General features: G+C 42.7%; 3 protein-coding genes across 4 annotated transcripts in view; 1 reads left to right on the top strand and 2 right to left on the bottom strand.

Moving 5' to 3' along the window:
- The first annotated feature begins 5,369 nt into the window (after nucleotides 1-5,369).
- zbtb47b (zinc finger and BTB domain containing 47b) lies at nucleotides 5,370-14,057 on the top strand. The gene is given in 9 exon segments (XM_034148852.1): nucleotides 5,370-5,511; nucleotides 5,513-5,542; nucleotides 5,544-5,756; nucleotides 5,759-6,631; nucleotides 7,511-7,658; nucleotides 8,515-8,630; nucleotides 8,942-9,086; nucleotides 9,501-9,680; nucleotides 9,683-14,057. Coding segments are annotated over 9 exon segments (1,989 nt in total). The 5' UTR covers nucleotides 5,370-5,445; the 3' UTR covers nucleotides 9,901-14,057.
- A 262-nt stretch (nucleotides 14,058-14,319) lies between these two features.
- klhl40b (kelch-like family member 40b) lies at nucleotides 14,320-18,402 on the bottom strand. The gene is made up of 6 exons (XM_034148863.1): nucleotides 17,169-18,402; nucleotides 16,288-16,448; nucleotides 16,103-16,210; nucleotides 15,835-16,020; nucleotides 15,366-15,515; nucleotides 14,320-15,180 (listed from the first exon to the last, which is right to left on the bottom strand). The coding sequence occupies exons 1-6, from the start codon at nucleotides 18,285-18,287 to the stop codon at nucleotides 15,069-15,071; spliced, it is 1,836 nt and encodes a 611-aa protein (XP_034004754.1). The 5' UTR covers nucleotides 18,288-18,402; the 3' UTR covers nucleotides 14,320-15,068.
- A 981-nt stretch (nucleotides 18,403-19,383) lies between these two features.
- The window catches only part of hhatlb (hedgehog acyltransferase like, b), an 8,520-nt gene continuing 4,043 nt past the window's right edge, over nucleotides 19,384-23,860 (bottom strand). For both annotated transcript variants that reach the window (XM_034148723.1, XM_034148732.1), the window contains exons 5-12: nucleotides 23,348-23,542; nucleotides 22,609-22,818; nucleotides 22,063-22,234; nucleotides 21,123-21,267; nucleotides 21,004-21,039; nucleotides 20,408-20,609; nucleotides 20,109-20,250; nucleotides 19,384-19,855 (exon numbers count right to left, since the gene is read on the bottom strand). In XM_034148723.1, coding sequence (XP_034004614.1) covers nucleotides 19,626-19,855; nucleotides 20,109-20,250; nucleotides 20,408-20,609; nucleotides 21,004-21,039; nucleotides 21,123-21,267; nucleotides 22,063-22,234; nucleotides 22,609-22,818; nucleotides 23,348-23,542 — 1,332 coding nt within the window. In that variant the 3' untranslated portion in view covers nucleotides 19,384-19,625. The remainder of the gene's footprint in view (nucleotides 19,856-20,108; nucleotides 20,251-20,407; nucleotides 20,610-21,003; nucleotides 21,040-21,122; nucleotides 21,268-22,062; nucleotides 22,235-22,608; nucleotides 22,819-23,347; nucleotides 23,543-23,860) is intronic.

Genomic DNA, 23,860 nt, shown 5'->3' with positions numbered 1-23,860 from the left:
TGCATACCAGCGACATGGCTGAAGACTCACCACTTACTGTTATATCACAAGCTTTGATTGACGCATTCATGATAACTCTATGGGCTCAGAACAGTCTCATAATGCACACATGCACACAGAAGGATTCACACTTGTATTTCCAGATCCACACTTGTATTTTTCAATGCACACACAAATGTGTTCCGTTTCATATACATGTAAATAAAATCCAAATACAGAAAAAAGTTTTACATATGTATTTTTGATCCTCACATATTTGTTTTCCGTTTAAAACCGCTGCACCTACAAACACAAACCGCTTTCTGTGCATGGATCGCTCTGCATTCGTGTGTGGGTTTTTTGAGACTCCCCTGACGGTGACCCGATTCGTACTTGTAATTTTTTCTATCTATAGCCAATCACATGAGCGCGCCCCCACGAGGGTAGATTTCTTGCGTTCATGACGTAGCGCTTCATGTACGCATTTTGCGCTGTCCGGAGCTGACAGGTCCATGGAGCCTGCCTGCAGGCTCCATGGACACTTCCACTCTCAGTACATTGCCACTTTCCGAGCAGGAAATGCACGCAAATACAAGCCTTTATATTATTAAGGTACAGCGCCACTTTCCGAACCATTAATTAATGCTTGTGTACATAAAAACGGCAGGCAAAACCGTTTTAAATGTGTGTTTCCTGTATGGCGAATACAGCTGCTTTATTTATGTCTGTATGAAGTTGTGAGTGTGGAGGGAGCAGCTACAGGTTAGCTTAGCCTAATCGATCAGTGCACTACGAAGCCAGTGCTAGACAGTGAACTGTCAACGGGGGGGGAGCCCCGCCGGTCATTATCGGCCGATATTCACTCTTAATAGTTTGATCGGTGCTCTCTATAAAGGCCGATCAGGAGAGCTGGATCTGATCGATATGGACATAAACGCGAGTGAAGTTTTAGCGAGCTGCATGAGAAACTGACGGGCTGTCAGGAGAGAGGGAGGGAGAGAGGAAAAGAGATGATCCTTACGGACCGTCCACACAGCAGCATTAAAAAATCTTGAAACGCTTCTGCCCATTCACTTTGAATGGGGTGACCTCACTTTGCCTCACTTTTCGCCGAACTGCATTGTGGGCAGGCGAGCGGAGATTTTCAGGATTTTCAGGATTCAAAGTTGAACAATGTTCAACTTTTGAGGCTGAGGTGGAAGCGTCAGCCAATCAAATCCCGTGTACGCAAATCTGACAGTTCAAGCTCTAGCCAATCAAACGGCGTGTATGCTGGGAGAGACATACCGCAGGTAATTTCCTCATATTCCAAAAAATGGAGGAGAAATTAGCGGTAGGGAATCACCCGGTGCTTTATGACCAGTCCCTATTTACCTACCGGGATATAAACCGGAGGAGCCAGGCATGGAGGGAGGTGGCAGAGACAGTGGTATGTTTTCGCCTGTTTGGGGAGTTTATATCCAGTTTACTTCAAACTTTTTTGCTTCGTATGTCGGGGGCGGGAGATTCATGTGATTGGTTGTTGGTGCCTTGCTCGCAAAAAATCCCCAAGCTTCAGATACGCCCACCTCCAAGATTTTTTTAACGCTGCTGTGTGGACGGTCCGTTACTCCCGTGTTATTAGCCATATCCGGTCATAGTCCGGTAATTACCTGCTATCGGAAACTCTGCTACACAATTCTTCTTCTTATTATTATTATTATTATTGAAACATGACCGGTAAGTTTCAAATTTGTCCGGTAAAATTCAATTCTGTCCGCGGAAACCCTGCTCCGGACAGCGCAAAATGCGTATATGAAGTGTCATGAACGCAATAAATCATACCCTCGTGGGGACGCGCTCATGTGATTGGCTTAGAATTGAGGAGACATCTGATTGGCTATAGATAGAAAAAATTACAAGTACGAATCGGGTGACCGTCAGGGGAGTCTCAAAAAACCCACACACGAATGCACAGCGATCCATGCACAGAAAGCGGTTTGTGTTTGCAGGTTCAGAGGTTTTAAACGGAAAACAAATATGTGAGGATCAAAAATACATATGTAAAACTTTTTTCTGTATTTGGATTTTATTTACATGTATATGAAACGGAACACATTTGTGTGTGCATTGAAAAACACAAGTGTGAATCCTTTTGCGGATCATGAAATACAAGTGTGAATCCTTCTGTGTGCATGTGTGAATTATGAGACTGTTCTGAGCCCATATAACTCAAGCTAACGGCTATTCAACAGAGGTAATTAGCAAAACTAATGAAGTAGCTTACTTTTGGTCCGAGCAATAATCCTGTGCATCATCCATCAAAACTGGATTACTGCTAAACTAGTTTCAAAGTTTGAAACCTTGAATTTTAATGAAGGCATTGCCATCAGACATGTTTTTTTGTGTCATTATCTTCCCAAAATGCATCTGCCCTCCAAAGTTGTTCAAATATGATGTCTGACACTCTTGAGTGACCACCAGTTAATCAATGTTTTACAGGGCCAAGTAGAATAATTTAGATTAGATTCACTTTATATATCCCAATTTTAGACACTTTTCCCGTCACAGCAGCATGTAAACAATATAAATTAAATTAAATGTAAAATAAACAAACTAATAGAGTAAATATATACATGAAAACTGTAGAATATAGTAGGTAAACTTATTGACAGTTAAATATATATATCTACAGAGTATCTCTATCCAACATACAATGGAGGATTTTCTTAATAGACGATTGCCTTCTTCTAAATTCTACAACAATCCAACATATAAGATTATAAACCAGTTTCAGTGTGCAACAGGTCCTCTGAGTCCTCCACATTAGAAGAGGATCGCCTCACATGTTGTGTTTGGCAGATTAAATGCTGTGTGGATAGAGAGCTTTGATTGAAGCCTGTTTAAATGACACCTCTTGCCAGTAATCCCCCCGCTGCGTGTTTGTCACGGGTCAGGCCAAATATGAATAATGTATTGGGAGACATGAGTGGGTGACTGAGAGGCTGGTTAAAGGTGGCGCTCCGTCTAATGACAGCAAACAAGCTCTCTCTGCCTGACATTTGGGAGGAGAGGGGGGGGGTAGGGGTAGGTGACGGAATGACAGACAAAGATGGAGCCAGTTGGATGCAGAGTTTAATTGCAAAGTAGGCTACTTGTTTGGCTGCAGTACTGAATGTGATGAAATGTGACTGGGTGGCTTGAGCTTTATTGCATATTGTGACAGATGAGGCATGGAAACTGCAACCATTTCATTAAGTAGTTTAAAGCATGACAATAAAGCAGTGATTGACTGATTGAAACCCCTTATTTACCAGTAGTAGGTTTGACTATAAAATATGTTCAGCTTATTGTTTAAAACGCATGTGATTGAAGATTTTGCCCACATAAAAGCACTGGTGTAATGTCATTTACTCAAGAACTGTACTTAAGTAAATCATTTAGGTACTTGTACTTTGCTTTAAATAAAACAGCGCAGCTATTTTGTTTTTTAGCTTGCTAGCTTCCGACAGATAAACAGCTATGCTAGGCTAAGCTACTTGGCTAACATCATAATCAACAGTTAGCCCTGCTCCTAGCTACAGTTTGTTTCTGTTTTTTTTCCGTTTACAATCATAACTGTGGCAGATTTAATTATCACTCAACATTTGTAGTATTTTTTTGAAGTTAGACTTCACGAAATTAAACAAAACAGGCTTCTAGTTTCTAGATGAAACAAATGTCGTTAGCCAAACTGTAGCTAACGTTAGCTCGAAAATTCTGTCTGGCTCGCTTTTAATGTATCCACCTGACAAATATGAACTTAATCTACAATTTAAAGTCATTTTGTCTAAATAAATGCAACAAATCACATAGCTATTGATGTTTGAGTATGTTAATGCTATTCATTTTATAGAATTTAAGCTTTTGACAGCGTTGTCTTATTTATATCTCCAGAAGCAGATGTCGATTGTTATCGCAAAAGCTGCATAACGTCCGGTTTGCAACTTTCTCTTGATCTGATTAAGGCTGCAGTGTTTTGCCCTTGGGCGACGTCTGTAGCACGAGGAGAGATAACCTGATCTCTTCCTGCTCACAGTCCAATTTATCAGCTCAAAACTATGAATAAATCTAACACCTACATAATTGAATTCTTCAAACAGGCCAGATGTTCAAGGTTAGGCCAAGACATGAATCCATTTCCTAGCTGTAACAATGCATTTTCATTGATTTGGGAATTGGGCAGCAGGGAAAGAGAGAAGTACTAACACTCTTTGTTGTGCCATAATCGTCCTAAAATGAATTAATATCTTGCCTTTTTATTGTACGTGTCTTGTCCCTCCCATCTTACTGTAAACACTGACAAATAAGTTATGTAGAGAATGTAATCATGGCTCACAGCTTCATCCTCTCCAGCCAAAACAAGGTTTATATTAGCACTCGTCCTGTGTTGCCTCCAGGAGACGCCTCGAATTATAAACTCCATTAATTGTTTTCAGGGTTAGTTAGTATTTATTCAGCATCGTTTTCCTAATTATTTCTTCGGATGTGTTTTGTCTTGTGCATAATTCCCAGCTCCTCGGGGACAGTGTAGTTAGTGGGTGTGTGGAGGGAGCCAGCTAATGGGTGGGGGGGACGGCAATGAATACCAATGCTCAGACAAGTCAGTCCTGGCACAGACCAGACACTGTGTTTGTGTTTGTTGTGTGTGCATGTGTGTATTTGTGTTGCTCGTGCATGAGGGCACATTACGTATGCGTGTGTGTGTGTGTGTGTGTGTGTGTGTGTGTGTGTGTGTGTGCTCTGTCCCCACTCACATCCCGTCTGGATCGAAACCCTGCCCTTCCTGTGCTAAATTAAACCCACCTTGGGAAGTTGAGGACCTTGCACAGTGCTGAGTGTTACACCTTTTGATTTTTCTTGTATCGTGCGGCCTGCATGTGACTTTGTGCAGTGCACTTAACATACTGAAAATCAAATGATAACGGCTTTAGGATGTATTTATTTAGAATTGATATCAGTGATATTCAGGTCTCTACTTTGAGGTCAAATCAACACAGGTTGCAGAGCCTCTTCAAGCAATGATGGATCCTTTTCTCGTTTGAACATTGGTAGTCTTTTGTCATAACCAAATAACAACTTATCATATCAAGTTTGTTTAGACAACTTTTATTAATTACAACTTGCAAAATTATATGCTTAACATTAAAAGAACATAATAATGCAAATGCAAGTGCAGAAAATATCTAGTTGTATCAAACTGTATTATTCCACTAGGGGTATTTGGGTTGCAGCCAGGTTTTGTGAAAGGAGACAATGAAGTGATATGATAAAAGGAAATGTTTCTTGTACTAATGGCTTCCTATCTGAAACTTTAACTGATCATATTTCTAAATGTCTCTGTCTTTCTCCCTCCGTCATCTGCAGCTCATAGTGGAGAAAACCACAGACTTCCCCTCTGCTGAGTTCTCCCTGGTGGAGGATGTGGCTCTGCACTTCACCTGTTTGATGGACAGGCTGAACGAGCAGCGCCTCTTCCAGCCCGACCTGTGTGACGTCGACATCGTTCTGGTTCGTCCAGCACAGCACCTTCCCGGCCCATAAGGGGGGTCCTGGCGGCCTACAGCCCTTTCTTCCACTCCCTGTTTGGCGCAGAGCAAGCAGCGCGGCGGGTGGACCTGTCTCTGGACGCCCTGACCTCCCAGGGCCTGCAGCAGATCCTGAACTTCATCTACACCTCCAAGCTGCTGGTGAGCAGCCGCACTGTCCGCGACGTGCTCAACGCCGCCGCCCTGCTGCAGATGAGCGACATCGCGGCCCTCCTGTCGCGAACCTCATCAGCAGCCACTCGCTGAGAACCACCTGCGCAGACATGGCCAATCAGGAAGGAGCTGGTGTAGCGACGCCCTCCAACCTGCTGTACACGGATATCAAACAGGAGGCAGGGCTGGGGTATAAGAGGGAGGGCAGCTTCTCTGTGAGGGTGGAAGAGGCGGGCAAGACGAAGGTGGAGAGCAATGGAGAGGAGTCGAAGAGCCCAGACAGCCATGCCTCCTTCAACAGAGACCAGATCATTGTTGAAGTCAACCTCAACAACCAGACCCTCAACGTGTCAAAGGGCCCCGAGAGCAAATCAGCAAACATCATTGAGGCCGGCGCCATGTTTAGTTGCTGCCACGACGAGAGAGATTCAGAAGAGGAGAGTGAGGCGGAGAACGACGACACAGTTGGAGAAGAGGAAGATGATGACCTGAGGAGGGGGGAGATGATGGGGCAGAGCAGCGAGGAGGAAGACGAGGAGGAGGATGAGGAAGAGGAGGAGAATACTCTAAACATTCCAGGTTTGGAGCCGCCGGCCCTGATGGATCGACCTCGCCGGGGAACCAGAGCCTTCGCCATGGCCTGCACAACCACCTCCATGAGGCAGACTCTCACTGAGGCAACGCTGGCCAATCAGAGGCCAGGGAAGAGGATGCTGGATTCAGACGGGCCGGGCCAGAAGGTGAGGCTGGAGGAGAAGCAACACTTCCCCTGTAAGAAATGTCCTCGCGTCTTCAACAACCGCTGGTACCTGGAGAAACACATGAACGTCACTCACAACCGCATGCAGATCTGCAACAACTGCGGGAAACGCTTCCTGCTGGAGAGCGAGCTGCTGCTGCACCAACAGACCGACTGTGAGAAGAGCATCCAGGTAGGACTCAGCAGTACATTTGTTGAAGGACATCTCACTTTTTCCTAGTTTACAGAATTCACAGCCAAATCAATGAATAGGTGGATTTGCTCATGGGGGCCATCTAAACCCATTAACATGTTGTCATGTTGAATTACATTTTGGATAGTTTGACACTTTTGATGTAGTCAGATAAATATTGGATGCTATTGTAGCGTATTAGCTTAGTTGCACCATCAAATTGTTTGCAGACAGTGTCCTTATCCATTATTTCTACTATCCTGTGTGAACTTTTTTTTACCCATTTAGCTTATTTACTTACATTTGTATCCCTTATTTAGTAAAAATCTGCTGTGTTTAATGATACGATCAATATTATGGATCAAAATGCAAATCCAACATCATCTACTCTCGAGAGTAAAGTCTATATTAGTAAAACCAACATGATTTTCAGTATGTTACTGCGTAAAATATACAGAAATTAACACAGCTTGTCTAATTATGTTGCTTTCGTTATTATGGAAGGCACTGTGCCCAATTATGCATTGTTGTTCCACACTTCAGACAGAACCCTATGCCCTTTGTTATAATAGCAGTCACAGCTTCAAAGTGTTATTCAGCTCTTAATAAGTACATGCACAGCTGCAATCATGCAAGTGTATTAACACCGATCAGAGTCAGTAGCTCTGTCAACTGGCAGTCAGTAATAATAAATTATAATGTGTCGAGTACCTCCACTCTACACTCCTGCTGAGGTTTTAGAGATCATTTGCCGCTTTAATCTACTGACTCTAATTACGTTTTTCGGCACAGTGCACGCTCAAGTGTCTTTGCACCTGCACTAGATCCTCAAAAAAGCTCCAATAATAACTTGATTTTGCCTCTTTTTATTCCCCATAGTGTGTAACATGTGGCAAGGCCTTCAAGAAGCTGTGGTCGTTACACGAGCACAACAAGATCGTGCACGGTTACGCCGAGAAGAAGTTCTCCTGTGAGATCTGCGAGAAGAAGTTCTACACCATGGCTCACGTCAGGAAGCACATGGTCGGTGAGTGGCAGCCGTCCTGATTGGTCACTTTGTTCCTGTTTGTTCCTCCAGGCTTCCTCTTCCACTGATTGTTGTGCAGAGATTTGTTTTGGGTGTTGCTTTCCTCTTCCACTTTTTTGGGAGATAGGCATCTTATTTTCGTACAATATCGGCTTCCGTAATGTAGTAGAGTAGAAGTAGTATTTTGAAGTACAGTATAAGTACGTCAAAATAGTACTTTGCTACTTTCCACCACTGCGTCATTGTATCTCTATTTTGTTTGTATAAATGTATATACGTCCTGTTTATCCTCCCTACTGACCGAGTGACTTGATCAAAGGAAATCAAAGGCAATAGATTTTTTTTACCAGACGAGACACATCCAATACCCTTGGTGTAATTAGCCAATGAAAAAGCCCCAGTGTTGTTCTTTAAGTGCTATTTTAGGGTTTGCTTATTTGTCCTATTGAGTGGCTCACTATTGAATACCATTAACTGTGTGTGTGTGTGTGTGTGTGTGTGTGTGTGTGTGTGTGTGTGTGTGTGTGTGTGTGTGTGTGTGTGTGTGTGTGTGTGTGTGTGTGTGTGTGTGTGTGTGTGTGTGTGTGTGTGTGTGTGTGTGTGTGTGTGTGTGTGTGTGTGTGTGTGTGTGTGTGTGTGTGTGTGTGTGTGTGTGTGTGTGTGTGTGTGTGTGTGTGTGTGTGTGTGTGTGTGTGTGTGTGTGTGTGTGTGTGTGTGTGTGTGTGTGTGTGTGTGTGTGTGTGTGTGTGTGTGTGTGTGTGTGTGTGTGTGTGTGTGTGTGTGTGTGTGTGTGTGTGTGTGTGTGTGTGTGTGTGTGTGTGTGTGTGTGTGTGTGTGTGTGTGTGTGTGTTTTCAGCCCATACGAAGGACATGCCATTCACCTGTGAGACGTGCGGGAAGTCGTTCAAGCGCAGCATGTCCCTGAAGGTTCACTCTCTGCAGCACTCAGGAGAGAAACCCTTCAAGTGTGAGGTTTGAGCTCCTTTAATATCCACTCCACTTAACTCACATGAAGAGTTTCCCTCCGACCGAGACGTCCACCAGTGTAAAATTCCTGAAATGATTGGTGTCTGGGATGTAAATGAAATGAGGCTCTTTATGGCCGTCTCTTGTGAAATACTAAGGTCAAGGAATCTGGGAGTGGTAGGGAACCCGGATGAAATGTTTAATAAATGTGCTTTACAAAAATACATCTCACAGCTAGGATTTGAATTCAATATGATTACCATTAATGGGACCATTTCTGACTTTCTGTAAAAAGTGTTAATTGGGTTTGATTTCAGAACTGCAGTGAGCGCTTCCAGTACAAATACCAGCTGCGCTCCCACATGAGCATCCACATCGGACACAAGCAGTTCATGTGCCAGTGGTGCGGAAAGGACTTCAACATGAAGCAGTACTTCGACGAACACATGAAGACACACACTGGTGAGTCACTTCCTGCACTACTTCTAAACAATCTTCAAAGTCACAGTGCAAACAAAACGCAAAGTCTTACACTCTGCTCCATGTCGAGTAGATAAATACTTGTTGTTATGGTGCAAACAGTTAACTATTTCAGCGTCCAGCAGACACACAGTAACTTTATTTGGAGATGTGTTGCAAATGGAAGTCTCACCCTCTATTAGCTCTGTTTTGGTCTCATCCAACTCCTGAGGGAAATATCTTGCTTAATATCTGCTTAATACTCCATTACATTCACCCTCTAGTTGCTAGATCTGTCTAGATGTGGGCAGGTAGTGTTGACACTGACTGCTGTGGCTGAATACAATGCTATTAATTAAAGCCTTAAAGAGTTTCTCTCCCACACACCCCCCTCCCCACTTGACCCTCTGTGTGCAGGAGAGAAGCCGTACATCTGTGAGATCTGCGGGAAGAGCTTCACCAGCCGGCCCAACATGAAGCGCCACCGCCGCACACACACCGGGGAGAAGCCGTACCCCTGCGAGGTGTGTGGTCAACGCTTCCGCTTCTCTAACATGCTCAAGGCCCACCGAGAGAAATGCTTCCGCGTCAGCAACCCATGGTGAGCGACGGCACCGACCCCCTCGGCCTCCACCAGCCTCTGGCCTCGCCCGACGTGGACTCTTCCGGCTCTGCAACCACACCCTCCGCTGCCTCTAACCCCCTCCATGGCTCCCAGCTCCCCCTGCTGCACTCCATGGGGGGGCTGCCTCCCACCCAGCATTTACCCCCACCGCCTCCCCTGTTTTCAGCCGGTAGGATAAACTCCAACAACTAACAAATCTCTGTAGCATCGAAAGCACTTTTAGTTTTTCTCAGTGCTCTTACAAGGACTCCTGCAGCGGGACAGTGCTGCTCCTCCGTGAAAAACTGGCTACATGGAAACCTCACCTACACCTACAACAATAAGAAATTGCTTTTTTAAATACAATAGATAACCTCAGAGTCCAGTAGGACGTGTCATCACCGTGCTTCTCCTCTTGAGTTTCTCACCTCTGTTCTAGTTTTATTTTGGATTTTCCACCACACATCTCTCCAGAGCCTTGCACAATGCATTGATTGTAGCATCTTTTACAGAGTGGGTGGAGACAGTACCTAAATCCTCCCTAATGTGTGGGGAGATTTTTTTTTTTGTATCGTTCTCTGCCAAGATGTAGCGAGTGGTTCTGGTCTGACCCGGCAATAACCAAATGCTGATTTGTCTCTGAGCGTATACATGTACGGCATTGCCAATAACCAAATCCTGTAAGCTCACCTGCTATAGTTAGATAATGTTATACAGCATTTATAATCAATCCTGCACCTTACATTTAACTCTAGTGATATTTAAAATGTACTCCTAATTGTCTCCCTTTTTATAATTGTGATTGTGTGTAAATCGTGGCACGTTACGTCAATTTGTAAGGAAGCGAGAGAAGTAGATGCGATGCGTGGAGAGTCCGCAATGGAGTGTGTGGTGTTTGTAAAGGTGTGTGTGAGGAAGACTCGTAAGATGAGGGTATATCTACATTAAGCTAATCAACGCTTAAGCTTCTACAAGTCGGAGTAATTTGTTGAATCTTTTGCTTACATTAAGCAAGCGCTCCTCTCCTGTAGATCTCACTCTGAGACGATATAGCACTTTTCTGTGAGTAAAACCTAATGTAATCAAACCTACAGTATATTTGTAGGTTCAAATGTTCAAAAAATGCTAACTTACTTTTTCCAACTAAACCCAATGTGTAATACGTTTGCAGAAAAACGAAAAAGAGTGTAGGTATATTCACAAAACCTGATAGCTCATTAAGTGTGTACATTTCATCATTATGTATATTGTGAAATGATAAACCCTATATTACAATGCCTACATCTTTCTAAGAGCACTGACATCCAGTACTTTTGGCACAACAGAAAAGGGCTCCTTATAATTACATCTCTATCATAAACAAGTCAATTTTGTATCTGAAGAAGTTGATCAAATTTAGGGACATGTGGTATGTAATAGCCCTCAATCATTTGTGGCTCAGTGTGCACTTTTGACAATTGTTTGTCCTAAACCTACTGGAGTAGAACAGAAAGGAATCCCTGTCAGTAAAAATGTCCTTCTCTGTAAGTAAAAGTTTGATATTTTGAGGAATACACACATTTGCTTTCTTGCCAAGAGTTAGATGAGAAGATTGATATGCAGCTACAGCTAGCTGCTAGTTAGCTTAGCCTAGCACAGAGACTGGAAGCTAGCTTGGTTCTGTATGAAGCCTAAAAAAGAAAGAAATCCACCTAAATAGCACCCAAAGCTAACTACTTAGCACGTCAAATCTGGTTTTGTTTTCAATACCAGAAAATCAATAATTTGTGTATCGTTAAAAGTCATTGTGTTTTTAAGCTAGCTCCCTGTGAAATCACAAATTGTAATTTTAACACTTTGTTAGCTTTCTTCCTGTTTCCTGTCTTTAAGCTAAGCGATGCTAGGCTAGTCTATGCTAAAATAACCAGCAGCTGGCTGTAGCTTCATATTTAGCATACAGATATGAGAGTGGTATCTTTGTGCTCTGCTAACTAGCAAGAAAGCAACACGCATACTTCTCAAAATGTCAAAATATTCCTTTTAAATCTGACATTTCAATCAATTAATGATCCAAAAAGAGTCTCTGTGCACTATTGATGCACTCCCGCTCACTTTCTGTATAGATAGCCTACTTGTAGTGTAGCCTATAGCGTTAACCTGTAAATATTGTGTGTTTCTCCCCCTGTGATTAATTCCTCATGTTTACATTTGGAGAGTCATTTCAATGTGCCCCCACGTGTCTTGGCTGGTACTACGGAAAGTTGGATTTTGTGGATAAGCTTTTTGTAAATGTTTGAAGCTATTCGTTGTTTTATTTAAGAAGAAAATAACGCACCTTTTTGTAGTCTTGGTTCACCCCAGTTACATGTATTTCTTAAACTACCATGGTTAAATGGTAATGGCCACATTGAAAAAGGTACTTTTTTATTTTGTTTCTTCATGTGTCTAACACATGTTTTGTACTTTAATTTTGCTGCTTTTGTACAGGGTCCAGTTTGAAACTGCCCTTTAAATGAAAAGTCTAGAGCTGTTAAATTGTTGAATATATTCTAATCTAATTTAGCCTTACTAGACCAAGAGCTCCAGGGTCACAAATGGGCTACAATTTAGACGTTTTAAAGCAGTTTGTCGCCAACATTTTATACCAATCCAAGGATTCATCTTGTCTCTGGTAGATTGACAGAGAAGGCAATGTCACATAAACATTATCTGTTGCTCTCTTGTGGTATTTTAGTGAACTGCACTCTGTTAGCTCCACTTAGGAAAGAGAAAAGGTGAAACATGTACCAAGTATTTCCCTCTTCACTGCTTTGAAAGGCACCAAGAGACAATACTGAGATACTGTGGTTATAGTGTGTGTATTCGCCTTATACTTGGAGGGATTGAATGTTTTTTTGTGTGTTATAGATTATGATAGTAGCTGATGGTAAAGGAGGAGGGATAGTAGTTAGTACTACTGATTAATGCACTTTGAATTTGATTGCTACGCTAGCCCATTATGGGAACATGTTTGCAGATACAAGGTGAACAACAGATACCGGAGCAGAGATGTGTAGTGAAAATATATCTTCCACACAGCAGGCTTAATCCAAAGGCAGACATTTTACATTTATCGTTTTTGGAAATTTATGTTTTTGAATAATTTGAAAAAGCTCAAATTCTTTGTATTTTTCTTCAAATATTGATCAGATTGTGGATTGGGTGCAGAAGTGGCAGGGGCCTGTTTGACATCATTGGCTGTTTCTGATTGGCTTGTTCCCCGATTACTACATTTATAAAGAAGTTCTGACCAATGTGCGTCTATTTAATGGGCTTTAATATAGGAGTCATATTTCTTTCTATGTGAAATTGTAAAGGAAGTTGTCAGTTGCCAAAATTGATAAATGAGAGTTATTAATTATTATGAGCACTTTAAACTCCAGTTCCGCTAGTATGTTATTAAGGCTGATGCAGTAGCAGTTATATGACTGGAAATCTGCTGATGGCACTTGTGTTTTTTATATTTCCATGACATAAGGATTATAGGAAATTACAAAAATGCAGTCTCTGCCAGAAACGTGTCCTTGGCCAGTGATAAATCCTGTGAACCAACATTTCATTCAGACCGAGGGGACTTCAGAAGTGTTTGTTCAGACCCTAAAAACCTGTTTGAAGTTAGATGGAAATATAATAACAGCAGCATAAGTGATGGGCTTCCAAACTAGTGAAGTATTAATGAATGGATTCTTAATTAGTGAAACAAATTGGGTCATATTTATAATTTTGGAGGTGATTCTTTTGTTTTTAAACCCTATAAAACATTTGCATTTAATGACACAGCATTTTGAGGAAGTGCAAAAATCTGAATCCACCCTCGGAAGCAGAATTTATTTGTAGATCCTTTGTCTTGGATTATTTAGCCTTTCCTAAATCCAGACGCAAACGAGACAAAAACATTTAATCGAGCTCTGGATTAAAATCTCCCCCAAATCCTAAAAAGAGTGTAAGTATTTGTTATTTAAAAGTGAAATGGCAGTGAAGCTGAGATATAAGAAACTGAGAAGGGAAACGTTTGCACAGGCAAGGCTTTATATTTGAAGATTAGCCAAATTGTCCTTTGCTAAGGCTAGCAGCCAAAGGCTTGTATTAGATCAGGCAGAAGTGGACCTGCCCTTCTCCTTAAAATAGGGTCTAACGGTGATTAAGTGGATGCCTAGACATCACAGTGACGTGCATTCTGCATTGCCCTCGAAGCAAATGTTCATCACGTCATGAAGCATTGAACATGGCAGTCGGTGCAAAGCAGAATGCTAATGACACGGACAAATTGGGTCGCCATTAAAACTTGTGTTTTCGCTGCTAGAGCTGAAGTTTGTATCCAGAACGATTTGTATCCGTGGCCTTCCTGGGATTCATTTTAGTGGCTTCTAAGGTATTGACGAGAGTGGAGAGAAAGCATTATGTGTGTGTTAGAATTTAAAGAAATGTGTTAATGTTTTGACGATGAAAAAAGGTTATTTTTTTAAGAATGATGGGGCAGTTTTTTTGTCTTTATTTACCCGTGTTTTGGGGCAATTTGATGGAGCCCCAACACCGACCACACTTCTACATCTGGTCGGTTTTTGGGCTCCATAAAGACTTGAAAACAAGTTTGTGTTACTTTGCATTTGAAAGTTTGGTTGGCTGTTTTAATAAGTTTGTTCGAAGATGTGATAAGAACCACAATGTCAGTCAGTTCAAAGACGTATTCTCCACATACCCTCTACATTTTCCATACTTACTCATACTGCAGCTGTGTTAAATCATAATGTGTACTGTTATTTCTCTACTTTATAATGTAAACACTATGTCTTAGTTAACTGGTGTACAAAGACCATGTGTAGGCAGTAGTTCAGCTATATTAAAATACTAAAACCCGTTCGAGGACAGTAGTGTCTAGAGGTGCTAATAACATTAGACTGTATTTTCTGTCTTTTATTGTATTATTGACTAATGTTTACTGTCTGTAACACAGCAGAGCGTTATGACATCATTTAAATATTAAACAATATAGATATATTATTGCAAATGGAGACGTGTGCTGTGTTTTTGTTCATGTTTGTTCCTCTTAGATTATGACTTTGCTTCCATCTGTTGTGAAATGTACAGCTTGTTGCAAACACATTTTCCATGATTGTAATGACTAAACTTACATTTTATTTCATTACAGTGCAAAAAAGGCCAACAGGATACAGTTTGTTTACAGTTTTAAACCACAGAAACACACATATATAAAAACGTATTCAATCAAAACTGAAAATTGTGCATGATTTTAAACCAGAACCACATAAAACTGCTATTGCATTGTGTAATATCAAACCGATGAGTCTCAAAGTCTCTGTTGATGTAACAGATTTGTTAACAAGCAGGAACTGGAGTGGGTTTTACATCTTTGTCAGACGCAGGGTGTTGAGGCGGACCCCCAGAACCGTGGCCCCTGCAGCGTACTGGATCTCTCTGAGGACCCCCGTCCACTTCCTCTCCGTCTCATCAAACCTGAGAAGGACAGAAGACTTAAAGTAAAACTCAAACACACCCTGAAAAACCCTTAAACAGTGCCATTGGTATGGTATTGTCTGACTTCCTGTTATTTCTTCTGTCAACCTTATCCAACGTGACGGTGAGGAACACTGTGGATAAGTTAATAAATGTATGAATGAACGTATGATGTTGTGACCCACCTCCAGATGTCGTTCATCTCTTTGGGAAGGATCTCCTCGCTGTCCTCCAGAGGCATCATGGCGAAACCTCCGACAGCGTACAGCTGGCCGACCAGAGACACCAGCATCAGAGAGCTGCGCTCCTGAGGGAACGCTACGAAGTCTGACCACCTGAACAATGTAAACACACACACACACATAAGGGAGCAGTTCAATATGGTGCACTGGGAAAATTACGATAATATTTCCTCTTTAAAGCTAAATTTAAAGGTTTCTCCCTGGGGAAAAGAACTGATTTAAAATGAAATAGTGTTGTGAAAATGTAACTGCAGTTTAATTAACTAAAAGAAATGTGAACAATATCTCTTCATTCCCTCTTTCTTCAAAGTCTTGCCTTGGGGCCAGAAAACTGAATGTCGCTGCATCATTGACTGATTGATTGATTGATTCATTGATTATCTGCCTAATTCTCTGATATCTGTGCACTCACGTGTTGGTAGCGATGTCATACACCTCCAAAGTGTCCGTCAGCCCTTCGTCGGTGACTCCTGTCCCCACATATATTTTATCCTTATGAACTGTGGCTCCGAATAAAGAGCGTGCAACCTTCATGGGTGCAAGCTCCTTCCATTCAAATCTCCTGGCGTCGTACGCACACATCTTCTTCAGACAGGTCCTTTTCACAAGAGACAAAGAACATCATGAAGAGTAAAGTATTTGCACTAGCTACAGATGTTTTGATTGCACTTAATACTCACTTGCTGTCTCCCTTTCCTCCAATCACATAAACAACATCTTTGCGGGATACAGTCGCATGTCCATACACCGGCCAGGGAAGTGACTCCGATTCCCCCCATTTAAAAGATCTGTAGAATTATAAATAAATTAGGATTCAGTCCAGAGAAAAGCAGATTTATTTACAGTTACTTGAACTCATACTCACTCTCTGTCGTAGACCAGCACTGAGTCCAGCGTGCACTCCGTCTCCTTCAGCTCCCTCCCTCCCAAAACAAAGATGAAATTCTCGGCCTCGGCCAGACCAAATAGGAAGCGAGGCGACGGGAGGGGGGGCATCCCCAGCCAATCAGCACTGACCGGGTCATACTGAGGTCACAGGAGGTCAAACAATTGTGAATGGGGTTGTGTAGCAGGACAGGGAAAAAGTAAACACACACCTACAGATTCCCTGAGAAAAAGGGGAGTGGCTAATCAAGCCATAAACTTCAGTAGCTAGGTCACCGGGCTATCCCTCTGTTTCTGCGTGTTTAAGCATATCATTTTTTTGACAGCTGGCTATATTAAATATTCCTCTGTCTGGCGCCCAAGTTTAATTTATTAATTCAGGGATAAGACCTACGCTACAGTTGTATTTACGCCACATGTAGACAAACACAAACACTGCAGGTATGTGTACTCAGGTTAAAACCCCTGATACATAGTTGGTCCCTTTTTATTTCTGTAGCTACATGTAAAAGGCTGGAAAATACATATTATTCAACCTTTTTCAAGTTACATAGAGTGAGATATTTAACCTAACAATGCCAAAAAAATATATATTTTTGTTGTCTTGTGAATATAGAAACTTTGGGAGTTTTGCCTTTGCAGACCATTTACATGCACAACAATCTATATAACAACCCCCAAAAAGTATAATAGTTTCTCTACATATAAACGCCTCTAGGACATTGCTTCTAAAAGGTTTACCATACAAATATTTCAATTTTTTCAGCGGTACAGATGTTATATTATATAGTAAAGAACAAAAACCCCACAAATGTTTAGTACTATCTCTTATCTCAAATCCTTATTTAGAGCCTTCCCTACCTGTAGGAAAAAGGAGCACAGTGGATCTTCTTTGTTCTCCTCGTCGACGAATAACCCTCCCGCCACAAAGATCTGGTTCTCCTTGGTCACCAGGCTGATGTGGTTCTTGGGCACCTGTGTGGACAGAGAAGCCAGGAAGCAGTCGTTCCCTGTGGGGTCGTACGCCACGGCCCCGGGTTCGTTCACCATGAGGATCAAGTTCCTGACAAACATCCCGAATCTCAGCGTGTCGTTCAGGATTCCCGGGAGAAGACCTTCCTCCTCCTCTTGTTCCTCATCCTCTCCTTCTGCTCCTCCGTTCTCCGTGCTTTTGATTTTTTTAACTTCTGGCATTATCCCAGCGAGAGCATCCTTAACCACCTGGATCTTCTGCTGGAGCTCTGAGTTATTGGAGATCAGTTCGTTCTTCTCCACCTTCTCCTTCAGGTAATCCTGGCTGACCAGACGCAGGCGAATGCAGTCCAGCAGACCCGGCAGCTCTTTCTCTCTGCTCCCCGTGTCCCGGCTCACCCAGTTCATCAGCGCCTCGAACACGGCCTCTTCGGTCTCTACGTTCAGATTATCGTTTGCTAGGATGGCGGCCAACTCGCTGGGGAGCAGCTGGAAGAACTCGTCGTCTCTGGAGATCAGCTGGAAGCGCTCGCAGGCGTAGTTTCGGGCAGAAAGCGCCAACCTGGGGCAGTCCAGCATCAGGCCGAGTCTGAACACAGCCAGGCAGTTGCTCAGGCTCAGGCGCTTCTGTAGGAAAGACACACAAACTGTGAAAATGGAAGGGATCTGGTACACGTTAGCCACGGCGAAGATGTCCTGGACGTTCTGCTCCGTCACGTTGATTTTGCAGGTGTACAGGTACTTGAGGACCAGCCCCATGACGCCCGGCTCCACGTCCTCCAACACGATCTCCTTCTTCTTGCTCTCCTCCAGGTCGGACAGGAAGATGGAGCGGAAGAAGGAGCTGCAGGCGCACAGCACCAGGCGGTGGCAGGGGAACTCTTTGTCTTTGATCTTCAGCACGCAGTCCACCAGCTTGTCGTTCTCCAACAGTTCGAACAGGCCGTCCTGCAGCAGCGTCTGCTGGTACATCCTGGGTTCATCCATGGGGTCTATGGGCAGAGCCATGGTTCCTGGCAGAAGAGCCTTTCAGGGGCTTCAAATCAAACAAAAGTGGGTCTTCTCTACAGCAGAGTTATAGTTGCTAGCCTGGATTCAGAGACACTGCGATCACCCTCACCAGCTGAACCCCCGACACTCCCACCCAGCTGTCCTGACCCTTCAACTGAGCTCCATCTGGGAGCCTATTTATAGCCCGGGGCCTCAGTCTGGAGCTTCATTCTGGAGCATGAAATGCAATACCACCACTTCAGTCCTCTTCCCTTCCTCTAAACTCCACCCTACCCACTCCCCAGGAACATCCACCCACTCTGACAGCTGACATGGTGCTTCATGGGAAATATGTCCATCCTGAGTCATGGGTGTATCTGCAGTAAGTGGGTTAACAGGCGGCCCCCTGCAGACTCTGAGTCATTAAAGTCTATGACACAATTTTTTATTTATGTGACTTCACATTGTGATATGGATCTCAAGCTACAGTTTGTCCGAGCCATCTTTGCTATGGTGGTGAAAATAACACCAATATACACCGTTCTATTTGTGTATTAATTTGCGGATTCAAAAAGTCCCTTACAGAAGGAGAATGTACTTTACAGGAGCAGAGCCGTTCTGTTTTATTGGGCGTTTCTTCAAGAATACAATTTATATTCATTGCAATGTCTTTTTTAAGATTTACTTTGACAGTAAATGATTATATACAACCCCTCTAAAGTGGCCCTATTCGGCTTTTTGTGGATTTTCCCTTTCCAGTAGTGTGTTATATAAGTTTGTGTGCATGTAAATGGTCTGCAAAGGCTAAAATTAGCATAGTATGTCCTCTTTAAGACGTAGTCAGGCTATTTTGTTACAAAAATGGGAAATTAGCCCATTAAATATCAGTTTCTCTTTTATCACATGTTTATCCAGTGATTCATCACAGGTGTGAGCAAAGTGTGGAGGCATCAGTAAAGCTGCCAGCTGCTGAGGTAACGCTCCAGAAATACTTTACAAACATAATACAAGACTTGCCACTGACTCACGTGCTGCAAAAAGACTGTTCTCTCATCATATTCAGAAAAAGAATAGCCACAAACATTTGTACAAACTTTATTTTTTTGCAGTAATGACAAAGGTTTTGGAAAAGTAAAATGTGATTATTGCATCTTTGGTGTTTTTACACTTATTTAAATATATTAGACTGTATATTACATCATATGTGTGTGAATGCCTTTACATTTTTCTCTCTTTTAAGTATTAACACATGAACTGATATAGCAGAAACTGAGGATTCATTCACAATTCAGGGTTTGAAATCTGCACTGGCGATCACACTCTTTACTCATCATAATACTATCAACATCTAAATATCTACTCTGCTTTCTCCTTGCTAGGATCTACGACAGGTTGAGCAGCGGGGGGTGCAGCTGCAGCGCTGGTGGAGGAAGAGGAGGAGGAGGTTGTGGAGGTGTTAGTTGGAGGTACAGCAGGAGGAGGAGGATCTGGATCATCGATGAGAGCCTGCCTCCTCTCCCTCTCCTTTATCACTTGAACCAGGCAGTACGTGACAAACATGACGATGATGGTGGTGAAAGGGAAGCCTGGGAATTCAAGGAAGAAGCTTTAAGATCTCAAACCTGCTTCAAATCCCATAATATTCACTCTTCTGACAACATATTAGAAGCACAATTAGTAAGCGTAGACGTACAAATAAGTGCCCCTTAAGGGACCAAAACTCCAGCTGCCTCGTCCATAGACACCCATGGTAAATGTTCTGAATGTGACCATTGTTGCTGGGCAGATTAGGGGTAGACACAGACTTGTAATCAAACTGAAATGAAATAAATAAATCACCTTTTAAAAGCAGCCTCTTGGCGACCAGCTTGGCAAAGTCCAAACTGTTTAAAGCCAGGATGTTGTACAGCACGATGCTCCAGAAGTTGAACGTGTTGAAGACGGCTCTGATGCGGCGGGACGTTGCTTCTGACATTCCAATCTGTAAGTAAACGTCATTCGTTTTAAAAGTGTCAGAATTAAAATACTAAATTGGTAAGGATTATTATGTTGGCTTTCAGTAGAAGTAAATATTCTTGTGTAAATGTGTTGCCCTCAAGCTTCTCAGGTTCGGCTAAAAGATCTTGACACTGACAAACCTCTAGAGAAGCGAAAGGCTCCATGGCGAAGAATTTGGCGGTCCACAGTTCGAAGTTGAGGCCGAAGCAGTTGAAGAAAGCCCAGACCAGCACCACCTGGCAGGGTCCGAGCCACAGGATGGTGACCCCGAAGGTGCAAAGTGAAGCCACCAACTCCTCCACCACGTTCTCATGTTTCCCTCCCAGGTGATCGTACACATACCTGCAGACAATCAGGCGGCAACAATGAAACACTTGAGCACATACTACAGTTTAAAAAAAGCAGAAATAAAATCTGAGCTGACAGAAAATGCTCCGTTTGAGTTGAACACACACAGTTAAGCTCACACACACTGTTTTATGAACATATAGGTTCACCTGCTGAATTAAAAACAGAACCAATGAAGCAAAGAAAGTGAAAACCATGAAGCAGATTCAGGCAGTAGAAGTATGGATTCACACTGAAAGTATTATCCTACAGAACAGAACAGCTTACAGAGAAGAGATAACATCTGATCCTTTACAACAAACACTATATGATATTTTTAGGTTTTTAATAACACTGTAATCCTGCTATCCCCAATTTTATAAACGTAACAGTAAATGACTGATCTTACTTGCACAGCCACTCGTTGATCCCTCTGTCAAAATGTCTAAAAAGAAGAAAAAACATATTTAGTTTGACAGATTCAAACAGGTATAATGATCCAAAAGTGTTTAAGCTGTGTACACTCACGTTTCAGAAAACATATAGAGCATAGTGATGCATTTTGGGGGCTTGGGAGGGTCCAGGTGATCCAGTCTGGACACCGTGTTGATGATCCCAAACATGACCGCTGCTTTCACCCAGTCATACACCAGGTTAAAGTAAGCCAGGCCCACTGGGAACAAGGACATATGACATTGGTTAACACACCACAGCATTTAAAGGTCACCTATTATACTGTTATATATATTATAGGTCTCAGATATATACAGAACCTGTCTCTGATTGGCTGAAACACCAAACAGATCATTGCAGCATCCCATAATCCCCTCTGTTTCAGCCCTGTTTCCAAAGCGCTGATTCTCTGTCTGTTACTTTAGATGAAAATAAGGAGCCCCTCCCCACGCCCCTCTGAGAGAGATTTGGTTAAAAATAACTCAATGGTGCTCTAGGAGGAGATTCAGGTGATAAGGTGGGGGGGGGGTTACCTTGGTTGCTGATTGGCTAATGGTTACACAAGCCAAAAAATCGTTATGACATCATAAAGTGGCCAAAATCTGATCAGCTCATTTTCAGACAGGTTTTTATAGAAATGGATCAGGACAAAAAGAGAGGGGGTCTTTGTTCCTGAAACTTTCAGAGTCTCTTTCCACAGAGGGGACACATGTTGATGTAGAAGAGACATGAAGAAGAGGGGACACATGTTGATGAAGAAGAGACATGAAGAAGATGGGACACATGTTGATGAAGAAGAGACATGAAGAAGAGGGGACACATGTTGATGTAGAAGAGACATGAAGAAGAGGGGACACATGTTGATGTAGAAGAGACATGAAGAAGAGGGGACACATGTTGATGTAGAAGAGACATGAAGAAGAGGGGACACATGTTGAAGTATAGAAGACATAAAAAAGTGGATTTTGCATAATAGGTGACCTTTAATGTAAGAGTTTAAGGTTTTAGCACAGACCTAACGCCCAGTCGGAGGAGTGCTTCAGCAGCTTCAGGTCGTTGGGGATGGTCAGGATGTACATGAAGTGGAAGAGGAGGTCCACCATGATGACGACCCCCAGGTGAGTGAGGCCGTGCAGACTGATGTTCCACAACCCCCACTCCTTCCTGCTCAGGTCCGACTTGTTGGCCTGCAGGGGGCAGCAGACGCTCAATAAACATCTTCAAGATTCAAGGCTTTTATTGTCATGCGTACATAGCTACAGTCAGTGTAGATATGTCAATGAACATCTTGGGTCACAGGCTCCTCCAACAGAGCAACACAATAAAATGGATAAAATAAAATACTTTATCAATCTGTGCATAGCACCATATACACCAAAGCAAATCCCTTGTATGTGTGAACCTATAGTCAGTTTGTGTACAGACAGAGAGATCGAAATACTGTTTCCCACAATCCCGAATATAAAACAAATACAATAGCAATAAACGTTGTGATTTTATACGCAGAAAATTGGGATTTTGGAGCCTAATTTCGGCCTCAGGTGCCTAAAAACCTACTTACTTGAACATAAAACTTGTCAAAGGTCATGATGGGCCCGAAGTAGAAGAAGGGGAGGTAGAAGTTGTACTTGAGCAGCTCCAGGAGGCTGTAGTTCCCATCTTTCCTCTCGCAGTTCTCCAGAGCAAAGCTCATACAGCGCATGATGGTGAACCCACATCCTCCGTAGAAGAAGATGTGGCGCAGATCAAAGTCCCCCTCCACAAAGCCTGCCTGTATGGGGTAGAAACGGGCGAAAGCATGAACAAATCCTATTAATCTGAGTATTTCATTGTATACCGTCTATTTTCATCATTATTTTGTTGTATGTATTTATATTTTGGTCTATTCCTTATTTTATTTGTACTTGTATTTACATATATTTAAATATTTTATGACCATTTATTTATTTATCTTTCTGTCGTATGCTTGTCTATTCATTGGGGAATACCACCTGGAGGGGAGGGGAGGGGGGGGGGGGGGGGGGGGGGGGGGTTGCAACTTTTTGTCTTAAATGTTGGACATACTGTATTTGTGAAAAACTGAAAAATAAAGTTGAAAAACAAATCCTATTAATTTCATACTTTGTCATGCAACTCAGAAACGATTGTATTGCCAGGTACGTACATTGAATCTTGAATGAACATGGCTCGCCTCTTAGTATTGAAAAATAACAACATGTTGTACACATGATGTGCATGAATGTAATGCATAATGTCTGTTTGGATAACAGTTAGTTTCCTGTGTATTGGCAGCTGTTTACCTGCCAGGACACGAAGGGTTCAACCTTGAAGGTGGCGAGGGTGCAGAGTCCGGTGACGAAGCACAGCCAGCGGGTCTTCACCAAGGAGACGCTGTAGAGCAGGATGCAGTGCGACAGGATCAGGGTGACGTAGGTCCAGCCCAGACTGGTCCACACGGCCAGCATCCCGTACACCATGTACACCAGAGACCTGTGCTGTGGGTCACATGGAGCGCCGCCACCAGGACATGTATGTTATTACAATCACTCAAGTACTGACCTGAAGGGAACATTCGATACACTTGCATTTAACTCAGGGGTGTCCTCACAGAGGGCCACATACAGAAAAATATATGAAGGGCTGGGCCGCTCACTTGAGGTTTATTGCCTCATAGGCTAAGTTATAAGTTAGCTAAATCAATCAAATGTAGGTCAATTAAGCTTGATACTTGAAAATGCTGTAAGAAACACAACAGCCTTCATCACAGCTCTCCATAGGGTTTCATTTATTTAGTTTGCAGCTCATGCCTTAAA

The sequence above is a fragment of the Trematomus bernacchii genome, unplaced genomic scaffold (genome assembly GCF_902827165.1).
Source record: "Trematomus bernacchii unplaced genomic scaffold, fTreBer1.1, whole genome shotgun sequence".
Lineage (NCBI taxonomy): Eukaryota > Metazoa > Chordata > Actinopteri > Perciformes > Nototheniidae > Trematomus > Trematomus bernacchii.
Note: the sequence above shows the minus strand (reverse complement) of the source record. Positions and strands in the feature narration are given on the sequence as shown.

Coding starts and splice junctions, on each gene's coding strand:
- klhl40b (XM_034148863.1), bottom strand. CDS start 18,287: ATGGCTCTGCCCATAGACCCCATGGATGAACCCAGGATGTACCAGCAG. Junction 16,211..16,287: donor GTGCTGGTCTACGACAGAGA/GTGAGTATGAGT, acceptor ATAATTCTACAG/ATCTTTTAAATGGGGGGAAT. Junction 16,021..16,102: donor GGAGGAAAGGGAGACAGCAA/GTGAGTATTAAG, acceptor TCTTGTGAAAAG/GACCTGTCTGAAGAAGATGT.